The following is a 27,965-nucleotide window of genomic DNA, read 5'->3' on the forward strand; positions in this document are numbered from 1 at the left end:
CCTCACCTGGGATAACCCACCCCCAGATACTAACCCTGAACTAACATGGCTGAAATCAGTCCAGATAAGATTTCCAGGAGATAAAAAACATTTATTTTAATGCACAACTATAGCATTCATATGCCTCAGGCCGGGGCAGGGGTTGGGAGTTAGGTAAGAAGGGATGCATTTAGTTTGCCCTGTCCCCAAAGAGTGGGTAAATAGCTAAGCCACTCTTCACTCCCAGCACAGACCTTCAGAAGCCCCAGATATCAGGATGTAATGGTAGGGCTCACTGCTCTAAAACAGCTCAAACAACCTGCTCCCAGGAAGGCAAGCCTTCTGCTCCTTGGTCTCCTGCCTACCATTAGGACACAATGTTCTTCGTCTGGCCAGGCATCTGTTGAAAGGCTGGATACAGGACAATGTACCCATCTTTCCATCTATATCAACTATCCTAGGTCTCTGATACCCCATTTTGGAGCACTGTTGAAGTCAGTCTCTGGAGGTAGTGCTGACGCAGAGGGGGCAACTGAGAATAGAGCTCAAAGCCCTCTGGGAGCGTGGAATTGGGAAGCTTATAGTGCAGGAGGTGCTGCCGGAGACCCTGCAGAAAGGAAAGAAACTTTATGAAGTGGGTAATGAGATCCTGTTGTGGTCTCTGTCCCCCAAGATCCTCTAATATCCCACCCTCCTAATGGCCCTGACCCTACCTCATCTGCCAGCAGCCATGTTTTCTGCAGCATACTCCTGCGGGCAGCTTTGACCTCATCCTAGAAGCAGAACAGGGAGAGGTGGCACTGAGCCGAGGGCTGGTACCCACCACTGGCCTTGCTTGACACTTACCTCTTCCCCAGCTGGCCCAGAGGCAGCTCAATTGCTAGCTCCCTTCCTTCCTCTGAAGATGGAGATGTAACTTACTGAGCTCTGTGGGTCCTGAGAGAAGATGAAGCTATTGACATGAGCCACAGCCACAGCATAGAGCACGGGGCACCAACGTGGGCGGAGCGCACCAGTAACCAGGGTCCGGAAGTAGAGCTGAAGGAGGGCCAGGTTGTCTTCAGGAGGCACTGTGTAACACTCCAGGGACACAGGCAACTGTGACAGGGGAAATGACGTGCTGAGGGGGAGGGTAGGAATGTATATACATCCATAAGGTGTGTGGATAATGATCACATGAAACCAAATCATGAGGGCAGAGATCAGGTCCTAGACAGACATCTGTCCTTCTAGCACAAGGATCAGGGTTAAAGACTACAGAGCAGACGTTGGGGAAAACTGGGAACTGAGAAGCAGCCATTAAAAAGCATGAAATTGGCCATGTGTAGTGGGCCACGCCTGTAATCCCAGCACTTGGGAGGCTGAGGCAGGCGGATCACACGAAATTAGGAATTCAAGACCAGCCAGGCCAACATGGTGAAACCCCATCTCTACCGAAAATACAAAAATTAGCTGGGCATGGTGGTGGGTGCTTGTAGTCCCAGCTACTTGGGGGGCTGAAGCAGGGGAGTCGCTTGAACCCAGGGGCGGAGGTTGCAGTGAGCCGAGCGCGCCACTGCACTCCAGCCTGGGCAACAGAGCAAGACTCCGTCTCAAAAAAAAAAAAAAAAAAATTAGCCAGGCATGGTGCTGTGTGCCTGTAATCCCAGCTACTCAGGAGGTTGAGGCAGGAGAATCGCTTGAACCTGGGAGCTAGAGGTTGCAGTGAACCAAGATCATCAGGCCACTGCACTCTAGCCTGAGCAACAGAGCGAGACTCTGTCTCAAAAACAAAAACAAAAACCCAAAATCTTAAAAACAAAAAACAAAATACAATAACTTCTTTTTTTAATAGAGTCTCGTTCTATTTCCAAGTCTGGAATGCAGTGGTGTGATCATAGCTCACTGGCAGCCTCAACCTCCTGAGCTCAAGTGATCCTCCTGCCTCAGGCTCCTGAGTAACTGGGTCTACGGGCAAATCACCAGGTCTGGCTAAATTTCCAATAATTTTTTGTAGAGATGGTGTCTAGCTTTCTTGCCCAAGCTGGTCTGAAACTCTTGGCCTCAAGCGATCCTCCCACCTTGGCCTCCCAAAATGTTGGATTACAGGCATGAGCCACCTCACCCAGCCATAACACAGTAACTCTTTTTTTTTTTTTTTCTTTTTTGAGATGGAGTTTCACTCTTGTTGCCCAGGCTGGAGTGCAGTGGTATGATCTCGGCTCATGGCAACCTCTGCCTCCTGGGTTCAAGCGATTCTCCTGCCTCAGCCTCCGGAGTAGCTGGGATTACAGGCGTGCACCACGACACCCGGCTAATTTTTTGTATTTTTTTTTAGTAGAGACGGTTTCACCATGTTGGCCAGGCTGGTCTCAAACTCTTGACCTCAAATGATCCGCCCACCTCGGCCTCCCAAAGTGCTGGGATTACAGGCATGAGCCACCGCACCTGGCAAACATAGTAACTCTTTACAGCTTATAAATTTAAGTCCTTAGCCTAATATTTGAGGCCCTCTCAGACTTCACTTCTTATTTTTAGCCTTAAGTTCCCAACAGAAATCTCTCCTCCCTCCTTCTGCCCTTTGTCATGCTCCTTTTGCTTATGTTATTCTGTTAGGAATCTCCTGCCTTTCTACCTCCTCACCAATTCAAATTCTACCCAACCTACAGTGCCTGGGTCAATCCCCACTTCTTCCACAAAGCCCAATTTGATCTTTCCCTTCTCTGAATCCTGATACCACCTAGCATCTGAATAATTCACAACTATGTAGGTTTTCAGTAAATCTCTTCTTATCTAGATTGTAGCACTGATAAGCAAGGAGCTATGCCTTATTAATAGTAATGAATACCCACTATATGCCAGACACCAGGTTAAACCCTTTCCTTTTTCTTTTTTGAGACAGGGTCTTGCTCTGTCACCGGGCTGGGGTGCAGTGGCGCAATCTCGGCTCACTGTAGCCTCCGCTTCCCGGGTTCAAGCGATTCTCCTGCCTCAGCCTCCTGAGTAGCTGGGACTACAGGCACCCGCAACCACGCCCAGCTAAGTTTTGTATTTTTAGTAGAAATGGGGTTTCACTATGTTGCCCAGGCTGGTCTCAAACTCCTGACCTTAAGTGATCCACCCACCTCGGCTTCCCAGAGTGATGGAATTACAGGCATGAGCCACCACACCCAGCCCATGTTAAGCCCTTTTCATTGATTCTCTTAATCCCCTCAAAGCCCCCAAGAGGTAAGATGAGGAAGCTGAGGTCTTCCAAAGCTCCTCAAGGCTCAGGACTGCCCCCGAGGCCCAGTGCAGGGTACCCTTGCAGGTCCTGCTGGGCTGAGAAAGTACCTGGGTCAGAGGCAGGCTCAGAGCTCGCAAGGCTCCCACGTGTTCCCCAAAGAGGGCAAGGCGCAAGGTGACACTGAACCGACGCTGCAGGGGCAGGAGGACCAGGGCCCCAAAGAGGTGGTCCCCAAAAGAGACAGCCTCAAAATGATCCAGGAAGTTGGCATAGAGGTCAGGGAAAGACGTCAGGCCAGGGAGTGGGCAGTCCAGGTTGAGGTTTGGCAAGACTTGAGGCTGACAGAGCTGGGCGAGGAGGGCTGCCACCAGATGCTGTACTGGGGACTCCCGGAACAGCTCACTGTCCACCAGGAACACACACATGAGCCGTGCCAGGCGGGCAGCAGGGGGCACAGCCCAGAGAGCCTGGGGTCGCCAGCTCTCCAAAACTAGCACCCACTGCAGGACCCGCATGGCTGTGCCCATGGTGTCTGTGGGAGAGAGTCCCGAGGGGGTGTCTGAAGCCCGGTGGTAGAGGCGAATCAGTGGCAGGAAGGGCCAGTCGGTGGGCAGCAGCGGCTCCATAGGCATGGGCAGTAGCAGGGTTGGGACTCGCTGTAGCTCCCCTCGGTGCAGAGCCTGGGAGGCCAGCAGACTGGCTCGGGCTGGCGAGCAATGAGTCAGGTAGCAGTTGCGGATGCTGGGGAGGTCCTGGCAGGCCTGAGCCAGCAGAGTCCCTTGCCCACACCGAGGGACCCTGCTGCTTCCTAACGACAGCTGGTCAGAGAAGTCGGCTGCCTCTGGACCCCCTGATGTTCTTTCCCTGTAATGGGACCCAAAAGCCAAAAATGAGGGCTGGAACCACAGCACTTGGAGGCTGTGCCAGCTCTTTGGAACTTCTTGGAGGCTCCTAGGTCCAGACCTGTGCCTCTCTGCTCCCTTAACTACTTCCCGCGCAGTGCTGTGTAGCAGTTAAGAGGATGCACACTACAGCCAGCTGCCTAGGCATGAGTTTACATAACTTCTCTGGGCCTCAGTTTCCTCAGAGTAAAATAAGGATAATAATAGTATCTATCTCATGGTCCAAGTAAAATACTTAAATGTAGATAAATACATAAGGGAGTATCAGACACAGAGTAAACACTCAGTAGCGGATGGCTATTACATGTGTGTAACTGATTTAGATACCATTTTTTTAGCCATGCAGTCACACTGAAGTCTCACAATCATTCTTGGGTGTGGTTAGCCTGATCCTCACTTCACTAATGAGGTAATGGAAGCTTGGAAGAGTTAAGTGTCGTCGGTGGAAGAAAGAGAATTTAGGTCTCCTGGCTCCAAATTCAGGGCTGCTCTGTTAACAACTGCAGCAGCGTCCAAAAGGGCTGAGTTGATGCCACCAACCAAGCACTTACGGGAGGAACTCCAGCTGGAATACACAGCTCAGCAGCAGCTCATGGGTGAGGTACTCACTTCCGGGCAGCAGCCGGCTCAGCAGGGCCAAGGCCATACCATGATAGAGGGCAGCATGGGTGGCTGGCAGTGGCTGCAGCGCTGCCTGCAGACAGAAAAGCAGGAAACTACCTAGTACAGGAGAAGGGGACGTGGCAGAGAGAAGTGAGGAAGAGGATAAAAGTGAGGCTGAAGGGCACAGGTCCAGGGCATGTCTGGAGGAAAGTGGGAGCTGCATGGCCTGGCAGAAGCAGGCTGGGTTCCACAGAAACAGGAAGGAGATAATGGGATGACAGGAGAACCTGTCAGACAGGGGGACCTACCGCTTTCTGGGCCAGAGCGAGTGCCAGGTACTGCAGGTGGTACTCATGGCGCAGGGCCCATGCAGAGAAAGGTGTGAGGTGTGGGGCAGCCCCAGGAGCCACACACTGGAGGAAGTAATTCTGGAGTCCTGGGGCAGCCAATATGGCAGCCAGCTGAGGAAAAGCAATTTTGTTCAGATCTAGAAATTGACTCTCATGCCTTCTAGGGCTCCCCAGGTGGCTGCCCCTCTCCAGACTCAGGGAAATGAGTGCCAGCAGAAGGCCTCCCTTCCCCATGGGACACCCTCCCATTTTCTTTTTGTTTTTTTTTGAGATGGAGTTTCGCTCTTGTTGCCCAGGCTGGAGTGCAATGGTGTGATCTCAGCTCACCGCAACCTCCGCCTCCCGGGTTCAAGTGATTCTCCTGCCTCAGCCTCCCGAGTAGCTGGGATTACAGGCATGTGCCATCATGCCTGGCTAATTTTGTATTTTTAGTAGAGATGGGGTTTCTCCATGTTGGCCAGGCTGGTCTCGAACTCCCGACCTCAGGTGATCTGCCCACCTCGGCCTCCCAAAGTGCTGGGATTACAGGCGTGAGCCACCGCGCCCATCCCACCCTCCCACTTTCTTTCTGATTCCTGCCATCTTGGCCCCTTGCCTGGCCCCTAATCAGGCACCCCACACTTACCTGGCCACACAGCCCCTTGTGGATCTGGGCCAGGGTATTAAGAAGAGAGAGGAGGGCAGTGAGGAATGGGAAGGGTGAGGCTGAGCCAGCCAGACTGAGACGGGGGCAGCCTCCCGAGCAGCCCAGTGACACGAGGCTGGGGGGAGCTTCAAGGGCTGGCACACAGGACAGCGGGTTGCAGAGAAGGGAGCAGTGCCTGTAGGTGAAGTGGAGAGTCTGAGGGGGACTCTGGCCTGGCGTGTGCCAAGCTGGAAAGAGCTTCTGGGTCTGTACCTAAGACTAACGGGGGGCCTGGCTGTGGAGGTCAGTGCTGCTCACACTCCTCAGAGCCCACCCCACTGCTGCCTGCTAGGGACTCGGGTTTCCCTCGGGCTGAGGGCCTGCACCCTGGGATGGACCTGGGAGCTGGACCCAGGAATCCCACAAGGAAAGAAATTGCCTCCTCCCCTGCTTCCCCCAGCTACCAAACACAGTACATACCTAAGGGAATCCCACAGGCTGCCCAGTGTGGGCTGACTCAGCAGTGGCAGCAGCAGCTCCTCTGACAGGCGCTCCATGTCCTGGAGCCAATCCTCCGGGCATGAGCTTGGCTGGTGGACCAAGGAATTCACTGAGCTGATGGCCCAGCCATTCATTCTCCTAGACCCTGTGTACCCAGGCCAATGCCACCATCCCAACAGCCCAAAAGAGCACATTTGGAGGCTTCTGCAGGCTGAGCCTTCTGAAGGGAGAGAAGGCCCCGATGTGTAGGGGGCATAAAGAGGGAGCACACAGGCTACAGGAAGGCTGAGCTGCTGCGTGGGCTCTCTGGTCCCCACCAACATGGCTCCTGGGAAGCTCCACGGGGATATGGAGGTAGAAAGAGGAGGAAGGGTAGGAATTAAAAGGGAAGATAGTAAATGGGGAAGTAGGAGTGGAGAGATGGACACAGAGAGGGAGCAACGGGTGGAATGTAGCTGAAGGCAGGGTGCGGGGGCCTGGTGGACAGCCGGCAGGAGGCACTCACTTGCTGGCTCCAGGCCTGGTAGTAGGCTCCCAGGAACAACAGGCAGGCAACGGGCACTGGGCCCACGGCTCTCCACATCTCAGGTCTGGACAGCAACTTCAAGGTCTGCCTTAGACACGGCTCAACAAGAGGCTGGAGCCCAGACACCTGTGTCCAAGTGACTAAGGAAGGGGTGGCCGAGAGGCTGGCCTCAGCAGAATCACTACAAAAGTGCCAAAGGGGACCACAGTGAGGATCTGGCTGCCTCACGCCCCTTTACACTCCAGCCACCCCAGCCCTGTGGAGGAGCCCTCCACCTGTCCTGTGGGTCCTGGCTATAAACTACCTGATGGTTTCAGCAGGGGTACTGCCGGCTGCCAGGGTTAGCTGGGTGAGGAGAGTGAGCAGTGAGGCTATCCGCTGCATGGACAGGGGTTGAGGTGGGTGGGTGCTGAGCTCCCGCGGCACCACCTGCAAGGCCCGCATCAGCACTGGGTAGAGCTCCCTAGGGAAGAACAGGGACTGATTTTCACTGTATGAAAGCAAGTGGAGACATGAGACACAGGTCATGGCCCTGACCCAGGGATCTGCAGTTTGATAAAGGAGGATGAGGAGGAAGAGTGGGGCACTCTTGGAAGGCTCAGCCCTAAAGAATGGAAAGGATGTTGTCCTTCAAGGCTGCCCCCAACAGGGAATTTAAATGTGATTTCACAGATACCAATTTTTTTTTTTTTTTTTGAGACATTCTCTGTTGCCCAGGCTGGAGTGCAGTGGAGTGATGGAGTGATCTCGGCTCACTGCAACCTCTGCCTCCCAGGTTAAACCGGTTCTCCTGCCTCAGCCTGCCGAGTAGTTGGGATTACAGGTGTGTGCCACCACGCCTGGCTAATTTTTGTATTTTTAGTAGAGACCGGGTTTCACCATATTGGCCAGGATGGTCTCGAACTCCTGACTTCGTGATACGCCTACCTTGGCATCCCAAAGTGCTGGGATTACAGGCATGAGCCACAGTGCCCAGCTAATGATTTTGAGCATAGAATACGGTTAAGCCAGGTTTATCCCCCTCTTCCCTGGCTGGGCCTGACTCCTAAGCCTTTTCACATCTGGCAGAAGCCCTCCCACTCATTCTTATCCTTCCTCCAAGCTTGGGACCTTGAGCAAGGCTGAGGTGTTTGATTTGGCCAGAAGAGCAGAACTAAAGGTGTCTAGGGGGAGCCTACCCCCTGCCTCTCCTCACCTGTAAAGGTAACCGCCCTGGCCATAGGAGGCAGCCACAGCCCACAGACGGAGGGCCTCGGTGCTCAGCATCTCAGCTTCCTCTGGGGGCAAGGCCAGTTCTTGGGGAGCCTCAGCTATGAAGCGGCACAGGCAGCTCCGGAGATCAAAGCTGCTCAACTGGAAATGGGCACAGTCTGGGGATCAGGGTCAGCTGTGAGTCTCAAGTCCAGCTACTCTCAGCTGGACAGAGAGTGGCTTAACTCAACCCTGACCCAGGCCCCTCTGATGCCACAAAGTCATACCTCATCCACCCTGCCCTTCCTTCTTATTTATTTTATTATTTATTTAAAATTTCAATTTTATTATTTTACTTTTTATCATTTATTATTATTTTGAGATGGAGTCTTGCTCTGTTGCCCAGGCTGGAGTGCAGTGGAGTGATCTTGGCTCACCACAACTTCTGTCTCCCAGGTTCAAGAGACTCTCCTGCCTCAGCCTCCCTAGTAGCTGGGACTACAGGCATGCGCCACCATGCCCGGCTAATTTTTGTATTTTTAGTAGAGACGGGGTTTCATTATGTTGGCCAGGCTGGTCTCGAACTGCTGACCTCGTGATTCACCCACCTTGGCCTTCCAAAACGTTGGGATTACAGGTGTGAGCCACCGCACCCGGCCCCTATTTTTTTTTAATTTTTATTATTATTATTTTTTTAGATGGAGTCTCGCTCTGTCGCCCAGGCTGGAGTGCAGTGGCGCAATCTCGGCTCACTGCAATCTCCGCCCCTCCAGGTTTAAGCAATTCTCTGCCTCAGCCTCTGGAGTAGCCGGGATTACAGGCGCATGCCACCACGCCTGGCTAATTTTTTGTATTTTTAGTAGAGACAGGGTTTCACCATCTTGGTCAGGCTGGTCTTGAACTCCTGACCTCATGATCCACCTGCCTTGGCCTCCCAAAGTGCTGGGATTACAGGTGTGAGCCACCGCACCCGGCCCTATTATTTTTTTTTAGATGGAATCTTGCTCTGCCACCCAGGCTGGAATGCAGTGGTGTGATCTTGGCTCACTCCACCCTCCATCTCCCGGGTTCAAGCAATTCTCCTGCCTCAGCCTCCCAAGTAGCTGGGACTACAGGCGCACACCATTACACCTGGCTAATTTTTGTAGTTTTAGTAGAGGTGGGGTTTTGCCATATTGGCCAGGCTGGTCTCGAACTCCTGACCTCAAGTGATCCACCACCTCGGTCTCCCAAAGTGTTGTGATTACAGGCGTGAGCCACTGCACCTGGCCAGTAGTAGTATTTTTGAGATGGGGTCTCGCCCTGTTGCCTAGGCTGTAGTGCAGTGATTGGTGCAATCAGCCCACTGCAGCCTCCACCTCCCAGCTCAAGTGATCCTTCTACCTCAGCCTACCGAGTAGCTGAGACTACAGGCATGTGCTACCACATCTAGCTAATTTTTGTTTTTGGTTTTTTTTTTTTTTGTAGAGACAGAGTCTTGCTATGTTGTCCAGGCTGGCCCCTGAACTCTTGGCCCCAAGTGATCCTCCTGCCTTGGCCTCCCAAAGTGCTGGGATTACAGGCCTGAGCCACTACACCCAGCCCTCCCTCTTTATAGCAAGGCTTGCTGGGCACCTTCTCTAGGGCTACTTGGCTATAGATGATGAATGCGTATGTGCATGAAGCCCTTCTGATCTGGGTCTAGGGAACAGGGAGACCTCCTATTACATCATGAGACCACAGTAGACCTATATGATGCACCAGGCTCCAGTAAACAGGCTCCAGTAAACAGGTTCATGCCTGGTGATTTCTGTCGCATTTCTAAGCAACTGGATCAGAGAGGAAGAAGATGGCAAGAGCTGGCCACCCAGAGTTCAGGAGCCATGTTTAGCTCCCAACCCAACCCTGTCCCTTGCATTCCCCCATCCCTTGCCCTGTGTCCTACTCACCAGCCGGGCAGCAATATTCCTCCCAGCTGAGGCCAGGACACGAAGTAGTTTCATGGCAGTAGCACAGGGTACTTTGTATAGACTAGGGGTAGGCCCTGCCCCCACAGGAGACCAACTGGTGGGCAAGAACTCTCGAACTATGGTCTCTATCAGCCGGGGGCACTCCAGGACCTATGGGAGACAGGAGGAAAAAGGGAGGCAGGGGGGCTGTGGGTCAAGACAAGGCCCAGCTAGGCTTTTTGCCCATTCCCTGCTCCCTTTTTTCTCACCCTTGTGGCTGATTCCAGGGAATGCCGGGCCAGGCGGATGAGCACAGCCAGGATGTCAAGGACCACCGCAGGTCCTGGGTATGTCACCTCCAGCACGTAGCGCAGCCGAGGCAGCAGGCTGGTAGCCAGGAGCCCCTGGCAGTTGGAGAGAGAAACCCACTGACAAATGCAGCTGGACCCTGGGCATTGATGGCCCCTCTTTCCAGCATGTGCTTGTCCCCTGGGCCATGGGATGGGAAAGAAGCTGTCCCTTTACCTTGATGACATCATGTCGGGCCAGGTCAGGTGGAGGCCGGCTTTCTTCTTCAGGGCTTTTCCTTTTTGCATTTCCTGCTGGGCATTCTTCATCCTCGTCCTCATCCTCCTTGTCCTCCTGGCTGGGCATCAGAGGGAACGTCAAAGCTCCATGGTACCAAGAGAAGGTGCTGTCGAGGAGCTCCTGCCAGAGGAACGGGAGTTGGGGGCAATGCTGAAGGGGCCAGGAAATGGATCCAGGAGTAGAGAGGATGCTCCCCAAAAAAAACCATAAAGGCAAGCCTCCTGGGCTTTAGGGACTTTAGGAGATGAGGGAGACGCCTGCCATCCCATTCTACATCTTGCCCGCAAAGCCTTAGCAATGGGGCCATGCCCAGGAACAGGAATATGGACCCTGGCACCTCCCAGCCCAAGCCCCATTCCTATCCCTGTGGTACCTCATCTCCAGGAGCCACCAGCAGAGCCCGAAGAGCACGGATGGCGGTTGCAATGACCCCATCCACTCTGTCATCCAAGGAGAAGCGCAGTAGGAAGAGGAAACCAGCATCCAAAAGGAGGCTTAAGACACTGCCTGCTAGCCGGTCCCCAAACTCACCAGCCTGGGCCTGAGGGCAGGAGGATAAAACCTTGCTGAAGATGCTGAAGTAATCTAGAGGCTTTGCCCTAATCCTTCGTTTGCCCCCCTATGATCCTAGGTTGTTAAAAGCACATAGCTGGCTAGTGAGCCAGAGTGAAAAGGGCAGGAGATGGGGAAGTCTGAGGCTGTGGGGTGAAGGGAAGGGTGGGCAGGACCAGGCTGGCAATCCACTCACCCTGCTGATGACCTGGGCTAACACATGCAGTGCCAGTGCTCTCTGCTGGGAAACCTGGCTGCGGGTCAGGTGGAACAGCTCCTGTAGGGAATACCCCGCTCTCTGGGGCAGGGACAAGAAGTCAGAAGCAGCCAGGATACAGCACAGTGCCCTCAAAACACCAAGCAAGGTATCACAGGAAAGACAAAGATAAATAAGTGAAATCTGCCCTGCTTTCCATGGAGCCTCAAGCCGGTAAAGATAAGACTTGCATACAAGTAACCATGCCATGAGGCAGATGCAGAGGAACGTGATAACTGATGTTTAATTTGCGACCAGCGGACAGGAGAGAGAGAGAAGGGAACCTGGAAAATTGAATTGGTCTCAGTGGATGGGTAGAGCTTCGATGGCCTGACATGGAGCAAAAGGCAAAGGCATTTCCTGGAGCGAGTGGAGTCCTGGAGGGCCCTGAGCACAGGAGGTATGTGGGGAGAAGCCAGCAGAGTGGTGTAGCAGGAAGTGAAGGAGGCAGAGCAGCAGGGTCAGCAGGGACAAAAGGTAGAAGGAATATCTTGCCCAGCTGAGACCAGAACCTTATTCTGTGAGCAGAGGGAAGCTGGGAAACTTCTGGAGGCAAGGCATGGCCTGAGCTGGGCCAGAAGAAATCAGCACAGCAGCCCCGAGAGACATGGAATGGCAGGGGGGCGGAGAATGGAGGGCATGGAGAGTGAGCAGACCGAGGAAGCAAGGCCACAGTGCAGGAGGCATCATGAGAAGGTGACAGAAGATCGGCAAATTCTAGCAACTGACCAGAATACGGAGAGAGGATCAAGATTTTGAGCCTAAGAAACTGAATGCCATGCCTGTAATCCCAGCACTTTGGGAGGCCGAGGCAGGCGGATCACAAGCTCAGGAGATCAAGACCATCCTGGCTAACATGGTGAAACCCCGTCTCTACTAAAAATACAAAAATTAGCTGGACGTGGTGGCATGCGCCTGTAATCCCAGCTAGTCAGGAGGCTGAGGCAGGAGAATGGCTTGAACCCAGGAGGTGGAGGCTGCAGTGAGTCAAGATCATACCACTGCACTCCAGCCTGGGCCAGAGCGAGATTCTGTCTCCAAAAAAAGAAACTGAATGCACAGCAAAGGCATGAACTAGAACAGGGCACACAGAAGGTCAAAGGCAGTTGACCAGAGATCCTTTTCCATGGGGTTGTTAAAAAAGCTGCCCCATCCTCTCCAGTCCCATGCCTCACCTCTGCCTCCTCTCCATGGTGGTGCAGACCCAGGTGGGTGGGCAGGTCCGCGTCAGGGGCCAGTAGTTCTCCCTGAAGACTGAATCGAGCCTGCATCCTCTAATGGGAAGAGAAAGAGGACTGTGGTCTGGGGGCTCCAGCAACCTTCCCACACCCACTCCCCACCTTTAATCCCAGGCCTTTCAGGACTTAGGTACTGACTGTACTTCTAACCAGAAATGGGGCTTATCTGGCCTTGGGGGCCAGGCAGAGTGATGGGAAAGGTGGGTGAGAGCAAAGGAGAGATGCTTCTCAGGCTCTGGGCAATAGAAAGGCCTGAGTTCTGAGGGCAAGAGCAGCAGCTCCTCTCCTGCCCTATCTCACCCACCCCTTGTAGGCCAGCTGGCCCTCCTCACCTCCTGTGTCTGCTGCCGCCGGACAGGGGGCAAGTCCTGGGTCCAGTGGAGCTTCTCCAGCTCGACAGTGTCCATGTGCAGCCATTCTTTCTGAGGGGTCACGGGCAGTGCCAGAGCTGGGGAGACAGAGCATGATAGTATTACCCAAACGGCTCAGCTCACTATCCACAGGGGTCCCCACCATCACCCAGCAGCTGCCACATCCACTTCTGTTCCAGGATCTGCCAGCTTCTACCCTCGGTTATGGCTAAATGGCATGGCCCAGGGACTGGAACTCCTGGGGCTGGGGTGAAAGTCTCAAATATGACAGACACACTCCATCCTGGGCTCCAGCCCCTTGCTGAACCCAAGGATTTGTTGGGAGGGGAGAAAGGAGGAGAAGGAGAAGGAAGAAAGAGAAAGAAAGGAGAAAAAGATGAAGAAGGAGGACCACATATGTCAGGAAGGCACCATCTCCACTTTCCAGTACCAGCCCTTAAAGGAGTAGGAGAGTGGGGACAATGAGGAGGAGGCAACTATACTGCTCCTGGGGGGCAGGATACAGAAACAAATCCCACAGCATTTTCCTCCTTCACGCCTACCCCCACCCAACCTGCTCAGCTGGCCTGGAGCTCCTCCGGGGGCATGAGGTTCCTGGCTCTCATAATTCAATTTCTTATTTTGTTAATCACTAATGAAATAATCTAGTTTCTGGGAAATGAGTGCTTCCACTGGCCTCTCTGCTTCTGGTCTGGAATGTTCATAAGACCTTTGTCAGATTCTGCCTCTCTTATTACTCTGGCCCTGCCATCTTTCCCCCAACACTGTGAGCAGAGAGAGAAAGAACAGTGGGATGGACAGAGCCAGAGCTGGGGCAGCTACAGCAAGGGCAGGAAGATAGTCTGCCGGGAGGGGGTGGAGTGGGATTCAGCCATCACGCATTGCTGCCTCTTAAAAGGGAAGGCGGAGAAGGAGCAGTAACAGGACAAGAAAACAGGAAGCATGTGCAGGAAGAAGACATGCATCAGCAATGAAGACTGACTTGAAGCCAATAATGAGGATTAATGTTAGATATCCAAAAGCACAGAAGCTTCTCTCTTCTCTCATTTGCCAGGCCTAGGAAAAGGGACAATTTCCCCTACTTTTATCCACCAAAATATGACCCCCGCCTCCTGCAAACCTGGGGCTTCTGGCTCCAGCTTGTCTCCCTTCCTGGGCTCACTGGCAAAAGCTGACATGAGGGGTTCCTCCTTGGTGACATTAGCAGAGGGTCCTCCTGGCCTCTGCTCCTCAGAGGCTGTCTCTCCTGTTTGCTCTTGCGTGCGGCTGTGAGATCTCAAGAAAGCAACCAAGCTGGGGTCTAGAGGCGAAGGTAGAGGGGAGAGTGAGTGAGGGTAGATCCTCCCTGGCCTCCTACAGACCTGGAACCCGCTGAATATCGCCTGTCTGTGGGTGCCAAGGACAGGACAAGCTGCTTCCGAGCCTGGGCCTGAGCCTTCTGGGTGCTCCTGTGGCCCATCAATGACCCAGCCTTCTCACACCTGTGGGGTCACTAGGCCCACCTGCCCACCTGCCCACCTTTCCCTCTATCCCTCACAGTCCACTGGCCCAGGTTCCTATGCCTATCCCTTTGGTTTCAGGTCACAGTTCCAATGTAAGTGGCTGTAGAATGAATAAGTTAATGTTGACTAGGGCCAAAAAGAAGGCATTTACAGAAAGAATTTCCTTCTCTTAGCTAATTTATTTATGCACACATACTTACATATATATATATATTTCTTTTTTTTTTTTTTGAGACGGAGTCTCGCTGTGTCGCCCAGGCTGGAGTGCAGTGGTGCAATCTCAACTTACTGCAACCTCCATCTCCCAGGTTCAAGGGATTCTCCTGCCTCAGCCTCCTGAGTAGCTGGGATTAAAAGTGCCTGCCACCACGCCTGGCTAATTTTTGTATTTCTACTAGAGACGGGGTTTTACCATGTTGCTCAGGCTGTAAATATATATTTTTAAAGAGATAGGGTCTTGCTCTGTTACCCATGCTGGAGTGCAGTGGCACAATCATAGCTCACCACAGCCTCAAACTCCTGGGCTCAAGCAATCCTCCCGCCTCAGCCTCCCAAGTAACTGGGACTACAGGCATGCACCACCATATCTGGCTAATTTTTTTTTTTTTTTTTTTGAGACAGAGTCTCACTCTGTTCCCCAGGCTGGAGTGCCGTGGCACGATCTTGGCTCACTGCAAGGTCCGCCTCCCGGGTTCAAGTGATTTTCTTGCCTCAGCCTCCCGAGTAGCTGGGACTACAGGCGTGTGCCACCACGCCCAGCTAATTTTTGTATTTTTAGTAGAGACAGGGTTTCACCGTGTTGGCCAGGATGGTCTCAATGTCTTGATCTTGTGATCCGCCCACCTCAGCCTCCCAAAGTGCTGGGATTACAGGGGTGAGCCTCCACACCTGGCTGTAATTTTTTATATCTTTTTTTTTTGTAGAGATGGGGTCTCATGATGTTGCCCAAGCTGGTCCTAAACTCTTGGCCTCAAGCAATCCTCTCACCTCAACCTCCCAAAGTGCTGGAATTACAGGGCAAGGCACCATACTGAGCCCTAACACGTATTATACTCTATAGAGGTGCTAGTATACAGTGGGTAACAAGATTGACTGAGTGCCTGGCATTTTGGTGAACAGACACTAGGGGTGAGGTATAGCATAGAACAGTATCACAGAGTAGAAGAGACTATACATATACTAGAGTATAGCTATAATAAAGCATAGTGTATACTATACCAGGGTAGTACAGTTATACATAGCACAGTGGTTAAAAAGTAGGGCCTCGGCTGGGCACGGTGACCATCTCAAAAAAAAATCGCAGCACTTCAGCAGGCCGAGGCAGATGGGTCGCTGGAGGTCAGGAGTTCAAGACCAGCCTGGCCAACATGGTGAAACCCATCTCTACTAAAAATACAAAAAAATTAGCTGGGTGTGGTGGTGCACATCTGTAATCCCAGCTACTCAGGAGGCTGAGGCAGGAAAATCACTTGCACTAGGGAGGTACAGGTTGCAGTGAGCTGAGATCGTGTCACTGCACTCCACCCAGGACAACAGAGCGAGACTCCGTCTCAAAAAAAAAAAAAAAAAAAAAAAAAAAGCAGGGCCTATGAGACCAGGTAGATCTGGGTTTAAATCCTGTGTCCTGTGCTCCTTATAAGGTGTGTGACCTGGGTAGAATTTCTTTTAAATTTTAGGCCTCAGTTTTTTTCATAAGTAAAATAGGGTTAATACCACCTACCTCACAGGACAAGTTTAAGGACAGAACTGAATAATGCATTAAAGGTCAGGCACGGTGGCTCATGCCTGTAATCCCAGCACTTTGGGAGGCTGAGGTCGGTGGATCACTTGATGCCAGGAGTTCGAAACTAGCCTGGCCAACATGGTGAGACCCCATCTCTACTGAAAATAAAAAAAATTAGCCAAGCATGGTGGTACACACCTCTAATTCCAGCTGCTGAAAAGGCTGAGGCACAAGAATCACTTGAACCTGGGAGGCAGAGGTTGCAGTGAGCCGAGATCGTGCCATTCCACTCCAGCCTGGGTGACAGAGGGAGACTCTGAAAACAAAAAACAAAAAACAAAAACCAACCTGTGCAATATAGTGAGACCTCATCTCTACAAAAACCTTAAAAGAAATTCGCTGGGGGCCAGGCACGGTGGCTGACACCTGTAATCCCAGCACTTTGGGAGGCACTTTGATCCACCTGAGGTCAAGAGTTCGAAACCAGCCTGGCCAATACAGGGAAACCCCATCTCTACTAAAAATACAAAAAATAAAAAAATTAGCCAGGCATGGTGGCAGGCGCCTGTAATCCCAGCTACTTCAGAGGCTGAGACAGGAGAATTGCTTGAACCTGGGAGGCAGAGGTTGCAGTGAGCAGAGATTGCGCCATTGCACTCCAGCCTGGGCAACAAGAGGAAAAATCCGTCTTAAAAAAAAAAAAAAAACCTAGGCGCAGTGGCTCACGTCTGTAATCCCAGCACTTTGGGAGGCCAAGGCCAGTGGATCACCTAAGGTCAGGAGTTCGACACCAGCCTGGCCAACATGGTGAAACCCCGTCTCTACTAAAAATACAAAAATTAGTTGCGTATGGTGGTGGGCACCTGTAATCCCAGATACTCAGGAGGCTGAGGCAGGAGAATCATTTGAACCCAGGAGGCGGAGGTTGCAGTGAGCCTACGTCGCGCCATTGCACTCTAACCTGGGCAACAAGACCGAAACTCCATCTCAAAAAAAAAAAAAAGGCCGGGCATGGTGGCTCATGCTTGTAATCCTAGCACTTTGGGAGGCCGAGGAGGGCAGATCACCTGAGGTTGGGAGTTCGAGACCAGCCTGACCAACATGGAGAAACCCCACCTCTACTAAAAATACAAAAAATTAGCTGGGCGTGGTGGCAGATGCGTGTAATTCCAGTTACTCGAGAGACTGAAGTAGGAGAATCTCTTGAACCCGGGAGGCGGAGGTTGTGGTGAGCCGAGATTGTGCTATTGCATTCCAGCCTAGGCAACAAGAGTGAAACTCTGTCCCCCCCCAAAAAAAAAAAATTAGCTGAGTGTGGTGGTGTGTGCCTATAATCCCAGCTACACAGGAGGCTGAAGTGGGAGGATTGCTTGAGCCGTGAAGGTGGAGGTTGCAGTGAGCCGAGATCGTGCCACTGCATTCCAGCCTGGGTGACAGAGCAAGACCATCTCCAAAAAAAAAAAAAAAAAAAAAAAAAGCATTAAAGTACTCAGCACAGTGCCTGGAACTCACAGTAAGCCTAGCTCAATAAGTGGTATTCCTCTCCTAGCCTGGTCTCAGCAGGAAAGCCAGGCACCCATACCAAGCTGGGCCAGCAACCGCTGCTGTTCCTGCAGGATCTCCTCAGGAGCCATGGCCTGCAGTCTTGCTATGTTCTCTTCATGGATAGTCTGGGCTTCCTGCTCAGCTTCTTGATCCCTGAGCCCCTTCCCTGTGACCAGATTGGGTCCCTGAAAGCTGTGGCTGCTCCCAGGAAGCTGGCAGCCCTGGTTCCTAGGAGTGGGTGTCTCACAGGTCACGGCACCTGGAAGAAAGGTATGATCACATTCATTGCTCTGTCCTCCATGGCTCTAACTGGGCTTTTTGGCCTTCTTCTATAAGGCTATTAGCCCTGGAGACAGGTATAAACCCAAGCTTTCCTCAGAGTGGAGACCCCACTGGGTCTGGCACAGGGACTCCAGGTGGCTTCTCCACTCACTGCTTCCCTAGTACTTATATGAAAAGGTTTTCCTCAGAAACATCCTAATTTCTGACTCCTCTTAGATATCTAGGCAGGCATCTATAGCCAGGGGCCTGCTCCCAGCTGTTAAGCTAATAATTTGCATCATTAAAGGGATCTTGGCCAACACATTTATTTTACAGTTTCTGCCAGACACTTCTGCCCTATTCCCTTTCTCTTAGGACTGCATAATGGCCTGCCCCACTCCCAGCACCTGAGACCCAGATATGGACCCAAGCCTCCCATACCTAGTATTCTCAGACTACTTGAGATGGCTCAAATGCACCTCTCATTTGAGGCAGGAAGACATATCTTCAAAAATGACCCTATGATTGTGTCTTTTAAAAAGGCCAAGCTCAATCCTCTTCAACCCCGGCTCACCCTCTGGTGGGCCCACGTTGGGCACAACTTCCCCAACTGATGGGCCCTTGGCTTCAGCTATCCTCCTTGCCGCAATTTCCTGGGCAAAGATGCTTCTCTTACCAGATGTTGCTGATTTCCCCTGTGGGGCAAAAAGAAAACCCAGGTTACTGATGCTCATCATCCCACTTTCCTCTCAACCTCTTTATATCAAGGCCTCTGGAACAAAGAGATAAAAGGGGCTTTGCTCAATTTCCAGGGATCACAACCCTAGTTCTCAGAAAAAGGAGAGGTCTATAAGAGTAAAGGTCTTAGACTCTGACAGACTTGGGTTGAAGTTCTGGCTCTTCTACCTATTAGATGTGTGGTGTTGGACAAGTTATTTATCTCTTTGGGGTCTCAGTTTCCTCATATGAAAAATGGGAATAAGGACTCCTCGCCCCCAAGGTATCATCATGATACCTGCCTTATATGTTTGTTATGAAGATTAAAAGAAGTAATGGGTATGAAGTGCTTAGTATGGTCCTGCTTTGTAAATTAAATTGCTTATTATCATTAAAACTACCTGCCTGGAGAAGATGCACTATGAGACTCACCTGTCTGTCTCCTGAGCACCACCTAAGCTTACCCTTGCCTACCTGTGTGTCCCGCGAGCGAAGGAACACAGCGGGGAAAGCAACGCCACTGGGCACAGGCAGATTCACGGCCACTGAACTTGTATCTCGTTCCTATAGCAACAAAGCACAAAGTTGTGAAGCACAATGGAGAAACTTCCCCAGGCTGGACCCGATCCTATTAGCCCAGTTCTGAACGATGAGAACTTCACTCTGGGGGGTTACGGACCCTCCTCCCTTCAGGGCAGTGATTCTAACCCAGCCCCCAACCTGACCTCAGGGGTAAAAGTCTACCTTTCTGAAGCACCCTCCACTGATAAGCCTCACCCACCCCGAGCATCCAATATCCCTGTTGCCCTAGAACATCTTATCCTACTCAGCCAGAGTGAGACGCACAATAATCTTAGTCAAGACAGCAGTGATGTGCTGATCATGCCTCCTCAGCCTCTCTTCTGGGTCCTCATCCTCAGGCAGGCAGTGGCCAGGGCTGGGCCTGGCTCTTTTTGGAGGAGAAGGGACCAAAGCTGGGGGCAAATCTGGGAGATCTGAAAGAAAAAGATCCCAAACGTGAGTATACGCACACCTTCCTAGGAAGACACTGCAGGCTAGGGAAGAAAGACAGCTGCCATGGGGCCCTGGCTCAAGCTGTGTCATCTTGGGTAAGATATTTAACCTCTTTGAGCCTCATTTTCTTCCTCTGTAAAATGGGGCTGCAGAAACACAGGCTATGCAGTGTCTGAAATAATAATGATGTGTCTGAATCCAACCACAACAGGAAGAGGGAGGGGCCCGAGGCTGTACCCTCTCTACTTCTCAGCCTCACATCCATGGGAACTCACTGTCCAACATCACCACATCCCGATGGTCCTGGAGCGGAGGCCGGTCTGAGTTGGCATCACCACCGCCCCTATTTCCTTTCTTCACCAACTGCACTGCTGGGGCTGCACCAGCTGCGAGAAACTGACTCTGGAAGTGCAGCAGGTCCACCTCGGACTCCCCTGGCTTCGGTCTCGACAGCATCTTGCTGCTCCAGCTGCCTCCCCAGTACGACTCTCTCCAGCAGTGTCTCCGTGTGGGGGTTCCCTCTTATTCATCCCTAAGAGCAAGAAAGAATATGGGCCCTCTGCAACTGAACCCTGATTCTCTTTATTGGGCATCAGCGAAGATCTTCTTTATCCTTGGGTTAACATGAACTCATTCCTCCTCATTCATACCTTACTGCCATTCCGTCTGTCTTCAGCCCTCCCTGATGTCATCAGCCTAGCAACAATATTTATAGCCAACTTAGGTTGTTTACAATCTATAGGTGATAAAACTCTCAGGAACAACCAGCAGGAGACCTGAGGAAAATGTCATCAGGGGCTGAGCAGATAAATGTTGTCATAATGGGGGGGTGATGATTCTGTATCAAACTGGAGAGAACATGCTTGGCCTAAAGGTATGTAAATTATTAAAAACCTTGGGCTGTAAAATATCAATATAAAAAACATTTGTGGCCAGGCGCAGTGGCTCACGCCCGTAATCCCAGCATTTTGTAAGGCCGAGGACGGTGGGTCACCTGAGGCCAGGAGTTCAAGACCAGCCTGGCCAACATGGTGAAACCCCATCTCTACTAAAAATACAAAAAATCAGCTGGGCATTGTGGTGGGTGCCTGTCTCAGCACTGGGAGGCTGAGACAGGAGAATCGCTTGAACCTGGGAGATGGAGGTTGCTGTGAGCCGAGATTGCACCATTGCACTCCAGCCTGGGCAACAAGAGTAAAACTCCGTCTCAAAAAAAAAAAAAAAATTCTATGTCTATGCACTAGCAAACAACATGCAGAAAATGGAATTAAGAAAACAATTGCATTGGCCGGATGCGGTGGCTCACGCCTGTAATCCCAGCACTTTGGGAGGCCAAGGCGTGTGGATTACGAGGTCAGGAGATCAAGACCATCCTGGCTAACACGGTGAAACCCCGTCTCTACTAAAAATATAAAAAACTAGCCGGGCGTGGTGGCGGGCGCCTGTATTCCCAGCTACTCGGGAGGCTGAGGCAGGAGAATGGCGTGAACCCGGGAGGCGGAGCTTGCAGTGATCTGAGATGGAGCCACTGCACTCCAGCTTGGGCGACAGAGTGAGACTCTGTCAAAAAACAAAACAAAACAAAACAAAAAACAGACAGGATCTCACTCTGTCACCTAGGTTGGAGTGCAGTCTGCTATCATAGCTTACTACAGCCTCAAACTCCTGGGCTTGAGTGATCCTCCCACTTGACACAGAAAGTTAATTTAATTGCCCCAAATCCACAGTAAATGTCAGAAACAGAATCTCAAGTTAGGCACTCAAGCTGCAGAATGTATGCACTTCTCTATCTGCTCAACCTTGACAATGATAAGTGATCAGAGGCTTAGAGGATAAAAAAGGAAAGAAAAAACATAAAAAAAAATCAACAAACAAGTCAGCAATCAAATGTTTTGTATCATGATAAAATATGCATATTTCTATTTTTCTCTATATACTGTAAATTTATGTACTTTTTAAACTTGTGATTTGTTATAATGTTAGATTTACAGATTTATATAGATAGTATGAACAGTTTCCATATGTAGTCTTCACCCAGTTTCTCCAAAGGTTAAGACTTTACGTAACCATGGCACAAAGGCAAAAAAGAAATTAACACAGAGACCTTACATTTATTTGTCAACAAAAAGGAATGAAGTTCCAATGCACAAACATTGAAAACATTATGCTAAGTGAGAGAAGCTATATGACTCAGAAACATTTTATTTAGTGGAAAGAAAGAAAGAAGCTAGCCAAAAAGGGCCTCATATTGTATGATTCTGTTCATATGGAATGTCCAAAATAGGCAAATCCATAGAGACAGAAAGTAGATTAGTAGTTGCCAGGGGCTAGGAGAGCTGGAGGGAAATGGGAATTGACAGCTAATGGATATGGAGCGTCTTTCTGGAGTAATGAAAATGTTCAACCTTGTGAATATACTAAAAGCCATGAATTGTAAACTTTATTAATTTATTGTGACAGAGTCTGGCTCTGTCACCCAGGCTGGAGTGCAGTAGCGTGATCTTGGCTCACTGCAACCTCTACCTCCTGGGCTTAAGCCGTCCTCCCACCTCAGTCTCCCAAAAAGCTAGGACTACAGATGCACCACCACACTCAGCTAATTTTTGTTTTTTTTTGTTTTGTTTTTTGAGACGGAGTTTTGCTCTTGTTGCCCAGGCTGGCGTGCAATGGCGCGATCTTGGCTCACTGCAACCTCTGACTCCCAGGTTCAAGTGATTCTCCTGCCTCAGCCTCCTGAGTAGCTGGGATTACAGGCGCCCACCACCATGCCTGGCTAATTTTTTGTAGTTTTTCAGTAGAGACAGGGTTTCACCATGTTGGTCAGGCTGATCTCGAACTCCTGACCTCATGATCCGCCTGCCTTGGCCTCCCAAAGTGCTGGGATTACAGGTGTGAGCCACCGTGCCCCACAATTTTTGTGTTTTTTACAGAGACAGGATTTCACCATGTTGTACAGGCTGGTCTCGATCTCCTGGGCTCAAGAAATCTGTCCACCTTGGGCTCCCAAAGTACTGGGATTACAGGCCTGAGCTACTGCACCTGGCCTGTAAACTTTTAAAATGATGAATTCTGGCCAGGCTCGGTGGCTCACATCAGTAATCCCAGCACTTTGGGAGGCTGAGACAGGTGGCTCACGAGGTCAGGAGTTCAAACCAGCCTGACCAACATGGTGAAGTCTCTACTAAAAATACAAAAAAAATTAGCCGGGTGTGGTGGCAGGTGCCTGTAATCCCAGCTACTCAGGAGGCTGAGGCAGAAGAATCACTTGAACCTGGGAGGCGGAGGCTGCAGTGAGCCAAGATCGTACCACTGCACTCCAGCCTGGGCGACAGAGTGAGACTCCGTCTCAAAAAAATAATAATAATAAAATAAAATGATGACTTCTGTGGTATATAAACTATAAATCAATTATAAAACAAAAAACGCTGGGCTGGCCAAAGATATCTGCAAGCTGGCTGGCTAGTTTTGGAACCCCTGAGCGAGATGCTGATAATAATAAAAATATTGTTATATCTAACACTTATTGAGCACTTAGTATGCACCACATACTGTTCTCTAAGCACTTTTTCCATATTCATTCATTTAATCCTCATAACAGCCTAGGAGGTAGGTTACTACTATTTTTTTTTTTTTTTTGAGATGGAGTTTCACTCTTGTTGCCCAGGCTGGAGTGCAATGGCACGATCTCGGCTCACTGCAACCTCTGCCTCCCAGGTTCAAGCGATTCTCCTGCCTCAGTCTCCCTAGTAGCTGGGATTACAGGCATGTGCCACCACGCCCAGCTAATTTTGTATTTTTAGTAGAGACTGGGTTTCTCCATGTTGGTCAGGCTGGTCTCGAACTCCCGACCTCAGGTGATCTGCCCGCCTCTGCCTCCCAAAGTGCTGGGATTACAGGCGTGAGCCACTGCAACGGGCCAGTTACTACTATTATTCAAATTTTACAGCTGAGAAAAGAATAGTGCTGAGAAGTTAAGTATTTGCTCAAGGTCTCAGTGTAAGTGTGTGCTAGGATTAGGATTCAATCCCAGTCAGTCCATGCTCTTACCCACTATGTTCTACTGCCTACTGCTGTGTGGTGCCTGGGTGTCCTGGAAGTCTGGAATAGTGAGGCAGATGGGGAAGAACTATAAAGAATCTCCTGAAGAGCAAAGGCTGCAACTACACTAAGGTTTCTCAATAGGGACTATTGATCTTTATAGCTGGGTAATTCTTTGCTGTGGGAAGCTGTCCTGTGCACTGTAGGATGTTTAGCGGCATTCCTGGCTTTTACCCACTAGACGTCATCATCAAACCTCCTCCCCTAGTTGTGACAAGTAAAAATGTCTCCAGACATTGCCAAATGTCACCTCGGAAAAAAATCACCCCCAGTTGAAAACCACTGAACCAGACCTTGAAGGATAAGATAGGCCTCCAGACAGAAGGGAGAGCTGGGCAAAGGTATAGAAGCAGGGAATAGGGCCGGGCGCAGTGGCTCACACCTGTAATCCCAGCACTTTGAGGCTGAGGTGGGTGGATCATCTGAAATCAGGAGTTCAAGACCAGCTTGGCCAACATGGTGAAACCCCATCTCTACTAAAAATACAAAAAAATTAGGCAGGCGTGGTGGCATGTGCCTGTACTCCCAGCTACTTGGGAGGCTGAGGCAGGAGAACGGTTTGAACCCAGGAGGTGGAGGTTGCAGTGAGCCAAGATTACACCACTGCCCTCCAGCTTGGGTGACAGAGCTAGACTCCATCTTGAAAAAAAAAAAAAAAAAGCAGGGAATAAATATGGTACATGGGAGAACATGATGAAGTTGATCACCTCCTAAAAGTTGAAGGAGGATGAGATGGAGAGGTAGACAAGCTAGATAGCTGGAACTAACAATAGTGCTGAATGAAGGCCGGGCGTGCTGGCTCACGCCTGTAATCCCAGCACTTTGGGAGGCCAAGGCAGGCAGATCACGAGGTCAGAAGATCGAGACCATCCTGGCTAACACGGCGAAATGCCGTCTCTACTAAAAATACAAAAAATTAGCTGGGTGTGGTAGCACGCGCCTGTAGTCCCAGCTACTGGGGAGGCTGAGGCAGGAGAATGGCGTGAACCCGGGAAGTGGAGGTTGCAATGAGCCAAGATCGTGCCACTGCACTCCAGCCTGGGGGACAGAGCATGAGACTCTGTCTCAAAAAAAAAGTGCTGAATGACACATTTCCTTACTTTTTCTTCATCTACTTCTAAGCAGGATCAGATCTAATAACTAAGCCAGCCTTGGAAACCCCTCCCAACACAGGGGTTGGGGGCAGGCTAAAGGGGTAGAAATGGTGGAACAATCACATGACGGTGTGACCTTAAGAATATTATCAAAAAATTTTTTGAGAGTTTACTCTGGGCTGAGCGGTGTACAAGGGGCTGTAAATATAAAGAAATGGGAGTAAAATCCAGTCCCTGGGTTCAAGGGGCTTACTGGGGAGACAGAGACCATGCCGAAATGCTGGGTCTTTTAATAATTTCCCACTTCATTATCTCTCTTTGCCCACACAAGTCTAGAAATTCCAAAGGTTTACAGTTTAAATGATGTCTCCAAGATTGTAAAGGTCTTCCTTTGGTCAATGATGTACCCAAAGTTGGGGTGAGAGAATATGGTAAACACACATATAAATTTACAAGGCAGTACATCCCAGTGATGAAATTAATTGCATAGAAGATCAGTGCTACACGATTTCAGAGGTGGGAAAAATCCCTAAAGGTTAAAAATAGAGGTCAATATTGAAAGAGAAAACTTAGATAAGTAGAGAACTGAAGGAAGTGGATGAAGTGAGCAAAGACCTGTCTACAAAATTTCATCTTAAATTTGGCATAGAACTTGTATTAATTACTATTTGTAGCATGACAACAGCGAAGTATACAGATGTGCCTTTTCCTGGATGGGAGGTAAACAGTATGAAAATGGACTGCCTGTGTTCAAATCCAGGCTCTGCCATTTACTAACTGTGTAAGCTTAAGCAAGGTATTTTACTGAAGTTACTGTGCTTGTTTCCTCATCTGTAACATGAAGATAACTGTACCTACCTCCTGAATTAATTATATATATGTAAGAAGATTAGAACAGAGTCTCATACATGAAAGGACACAAACGCCAGTTATGATTCTTATTATTTATATAGCCAAAGGGCAGATAACCATATCTAATTGTTGGGCAGTCTGGCCAACAAACAAGGAAAAAGTCTCCTACCCCAGTGCCTACCCAAAGGCCCTAAGGAAGGCTGAACTAGATGAACTGAGAATCCATAGTATGTTAACAATTCACTCCTGTAAGAGTCTACATAAGCAGAAACAATTCCTACTTATCCATGGATTCATGTGATCCAAAAGCAAATTCCAGCTCACTTCACAGGGTGCGCCATACCTACATCACAAAGAGAGCCAGGGGGTTATGGGCACCAGTTTTGGAATCAATAGGCCAGAAGTCAAATACCAGTTCCGCTACTTACTAAATGCACTAAATGTGCGAAATTAGGCAAGTTATCAATGCTGTCCTTTTTTTTTTTTTTTTTTTTTGAGACAGATACTCCCTCTTGTTGCCCAGGCTGGAGTGCAATAGCACGATCTCGGCACACTGCAACCTCCGCCTCCTGGGTTCAAGTGATTCTCCTGCCTCAGGCTCCCGAGTAGCTGGGATTACAGGCGCCTGCCACCACGCCCGGCTAATTTTTTGTATTTTTTTAGTAGAGACGGGGTTTCACCATGTTGGCCAGACTGGTCTCGAACTCCTGACCTCAGGTGACCCGCCCGCCTCGGCCTCCCAAAGTGCTGGGATTACAGGCGTGAGCCACCGTGCGCGGCCTCTATGCTGTCTTAAGTCCCGTTTCCACAACTGTAAAATGTGAGTAACAGGTCCTATATAATAGGAAATGTGTGAGGATTTAAATGACTATACACGCAAAACGCCTAGCCCAGTGCCTGTTACTTATATAAATAAACCTCAGTAACAATTATTTTAGTCCTAAGTAAAGCCACCAGTGTGTTTCCCCACAAATCCAGCGCAGATTTGTCCAGAACCAATCAGTGCTAGAAGTGATAACATTTTCAGTTATTAATAGAATAAGAATGGGTTGGCCGGGCGCGGTGGCTCACGCCTGTAATCCTAAAGAGTAATGCCTAAAGAGTAACTCGTAAAAAAAAGTAGTCCTAACAATGGACCTCTGGGTTTATGTTGGCCTCTGAGGAGTCTCTGGGGCTCTTACATTGCAGCCTATCCTCCAGAGCCAGGATCCAATCCCGAGTCGGGACGCGTGACTGCCCTTACCGCTCAGGTCAAGGGCTCCAGTTAAGCCTCCTGGACCACCCAACTCTACAATGAGGAATCACCGAGTCGCAGCTTTCGCCGCCCGTTGAAGGGCCGTGCCCGAGATCTATGCACAGAGGAGGCCACAGTTGCTCCCTTACAGACCAAAGGCCCGCAGGCAGGTTCCAGCAAAGAAACTGGACACGCTACCCTGGGTCCTCCTCCCAGATCACCTGAAATCCGTCCCTCCAGCCCCGCCACCTACGTGCTCCAGGCCTGTCTGGGCGCCGCCATCTTGCCCCGCAGAGATCGCGTTTCCGCCGCCGCCAGATTCCAGCTTCCGCCCCGCAGGCCAGCCCCGCCTCTCCCGGGCTTATCTCGAAGCATTCTGGGCTTTGCTTGTTCAGTGCAGCGGACTGGTGAGCGCGGTGCTGCACGGCTGGCGGTTTATTACCCCCACGTAAGCTCTATACCATCACCCAGAACACACATCCTTTTTTTTTTTTTTTTTTTTGAGACAGAGTCTTGCTCTGTCGCACAGGCTGGAGTGCTGTGGCGCAATCTCGGCTCACTGCAACCTCCGCCTCCCGGGCTCAAGCGATTCTTGTGCCTCAGCCTCCCGAGTAGCTGGGATTACAGGTGCCCGCCACCACGTCTGGCTAATTTTTGTATTTTTAGTAGAGACGGGGTTTCACCATGTTGGCCAAGCTGGTCTCGATCTCCCGACCTTAGGTAATCCGCCCGCCTCGGCCCCCCAAAGTGCTGTGATTACAGGATGTGCCACCGCGCCTGGCCCACACATCCTTCTGATGTACAGCAGGCACAGCCCCTTCTGATGTACAGCAGGCACAGCCCCTTCTGCACATACGACACCCCTGGCAGGGACACAGCGTTCCTCAGACGTCCCTCTGCACTCACCAGCCAGTGTTACCACATCCCACATCCCAGCACCCATGCCCACGGCAGCACACAGAAACGTGGACACACACACACACCCCAACGTGACAAATGTGTTTATGGACGAGCTAGAAGGTAACCATGAAAAAGGCCCAAGGAAAGAACACTGCCAGTGTGCACTGCAGAAATAGTGGTGGTGAGAAGAGAGGGAATAAAGCTTCCTTG

General features: G+C 50.6%; 1 protein-coding gene across 3 annotated transcripts; it reads right to left on the bottom strand.

The window, feature by feature from the left end:
• Positions 1-70: 70 nt before the first annotated feature.
• On the bottom strand, positions 71-27,965 carry RPAP1 (RNA polymerase II associated protein 1). 3 transcript variants are annotated; one of them, XM_003826616.5, is made up of 25 exons: positions 27,109-27,963; positions 19,853-20,109; positions 19,410-19,558; positions 19,038-19,127; positions 18,421-18,541; positions 17,623-17,844; positions 13,936-14,115; positions 12,777-12,892; positions 12,382-12,480; positions 11,147-11,248; positions 10,772-10,939; positions 10,336-10,518; positions 10,080-10,214; positions 9,811-9,981; positions 7,887-8,044; positions 6,996-7,154; positions 6,671-6,872; positions 6,145-6,254; positions 5,665-5,860; positions 4,998-5,150; positions 4,638-4,780; positions 3,292-4,048; positions 901-1,077; positions 693-752; positions 71-586 (listed from the first exon to the last, which is right to left on the bottom strand). In XM_003826616.5, exons 2-25 carry the CDS (start codon positions 20,031-20,033, stop codon positions 437-439), a joined length of 4,182 nt encoding a protein of 1,393 aa, XP_003826664.3. In that variant the 5' UTR covers positions 20,034-20,109; positions 27,109-27,963; the 3' UTR covers positions 71-436. The 3 variants fall into 3 exon arrangements, with proteins under 3 accessions (XP_003826664.3, XP_008950243.3, XP_008950246.3); XM_008951995.4 differs by having other exon boundaries at positions 26,803-27,963; XM_008951998.4 differs by lacking the exon at positions 3,292-4,048 and having other exon boundaries at positions 27,109-27,965.

This window comes from Pan paniscus, chromosome 16 (genome assembly GCF_029289425.2).
Source record: "Pan paniscus chromosome 16, NHGRI_mPanPan1-v2.0_pri, whole genome shotgun sequence".
Lineage (NCBI taxonomy): Eukaryota > Metazoa > Chordata > Mammalia > Primates > Hominidae > Pan > Pan paniscus.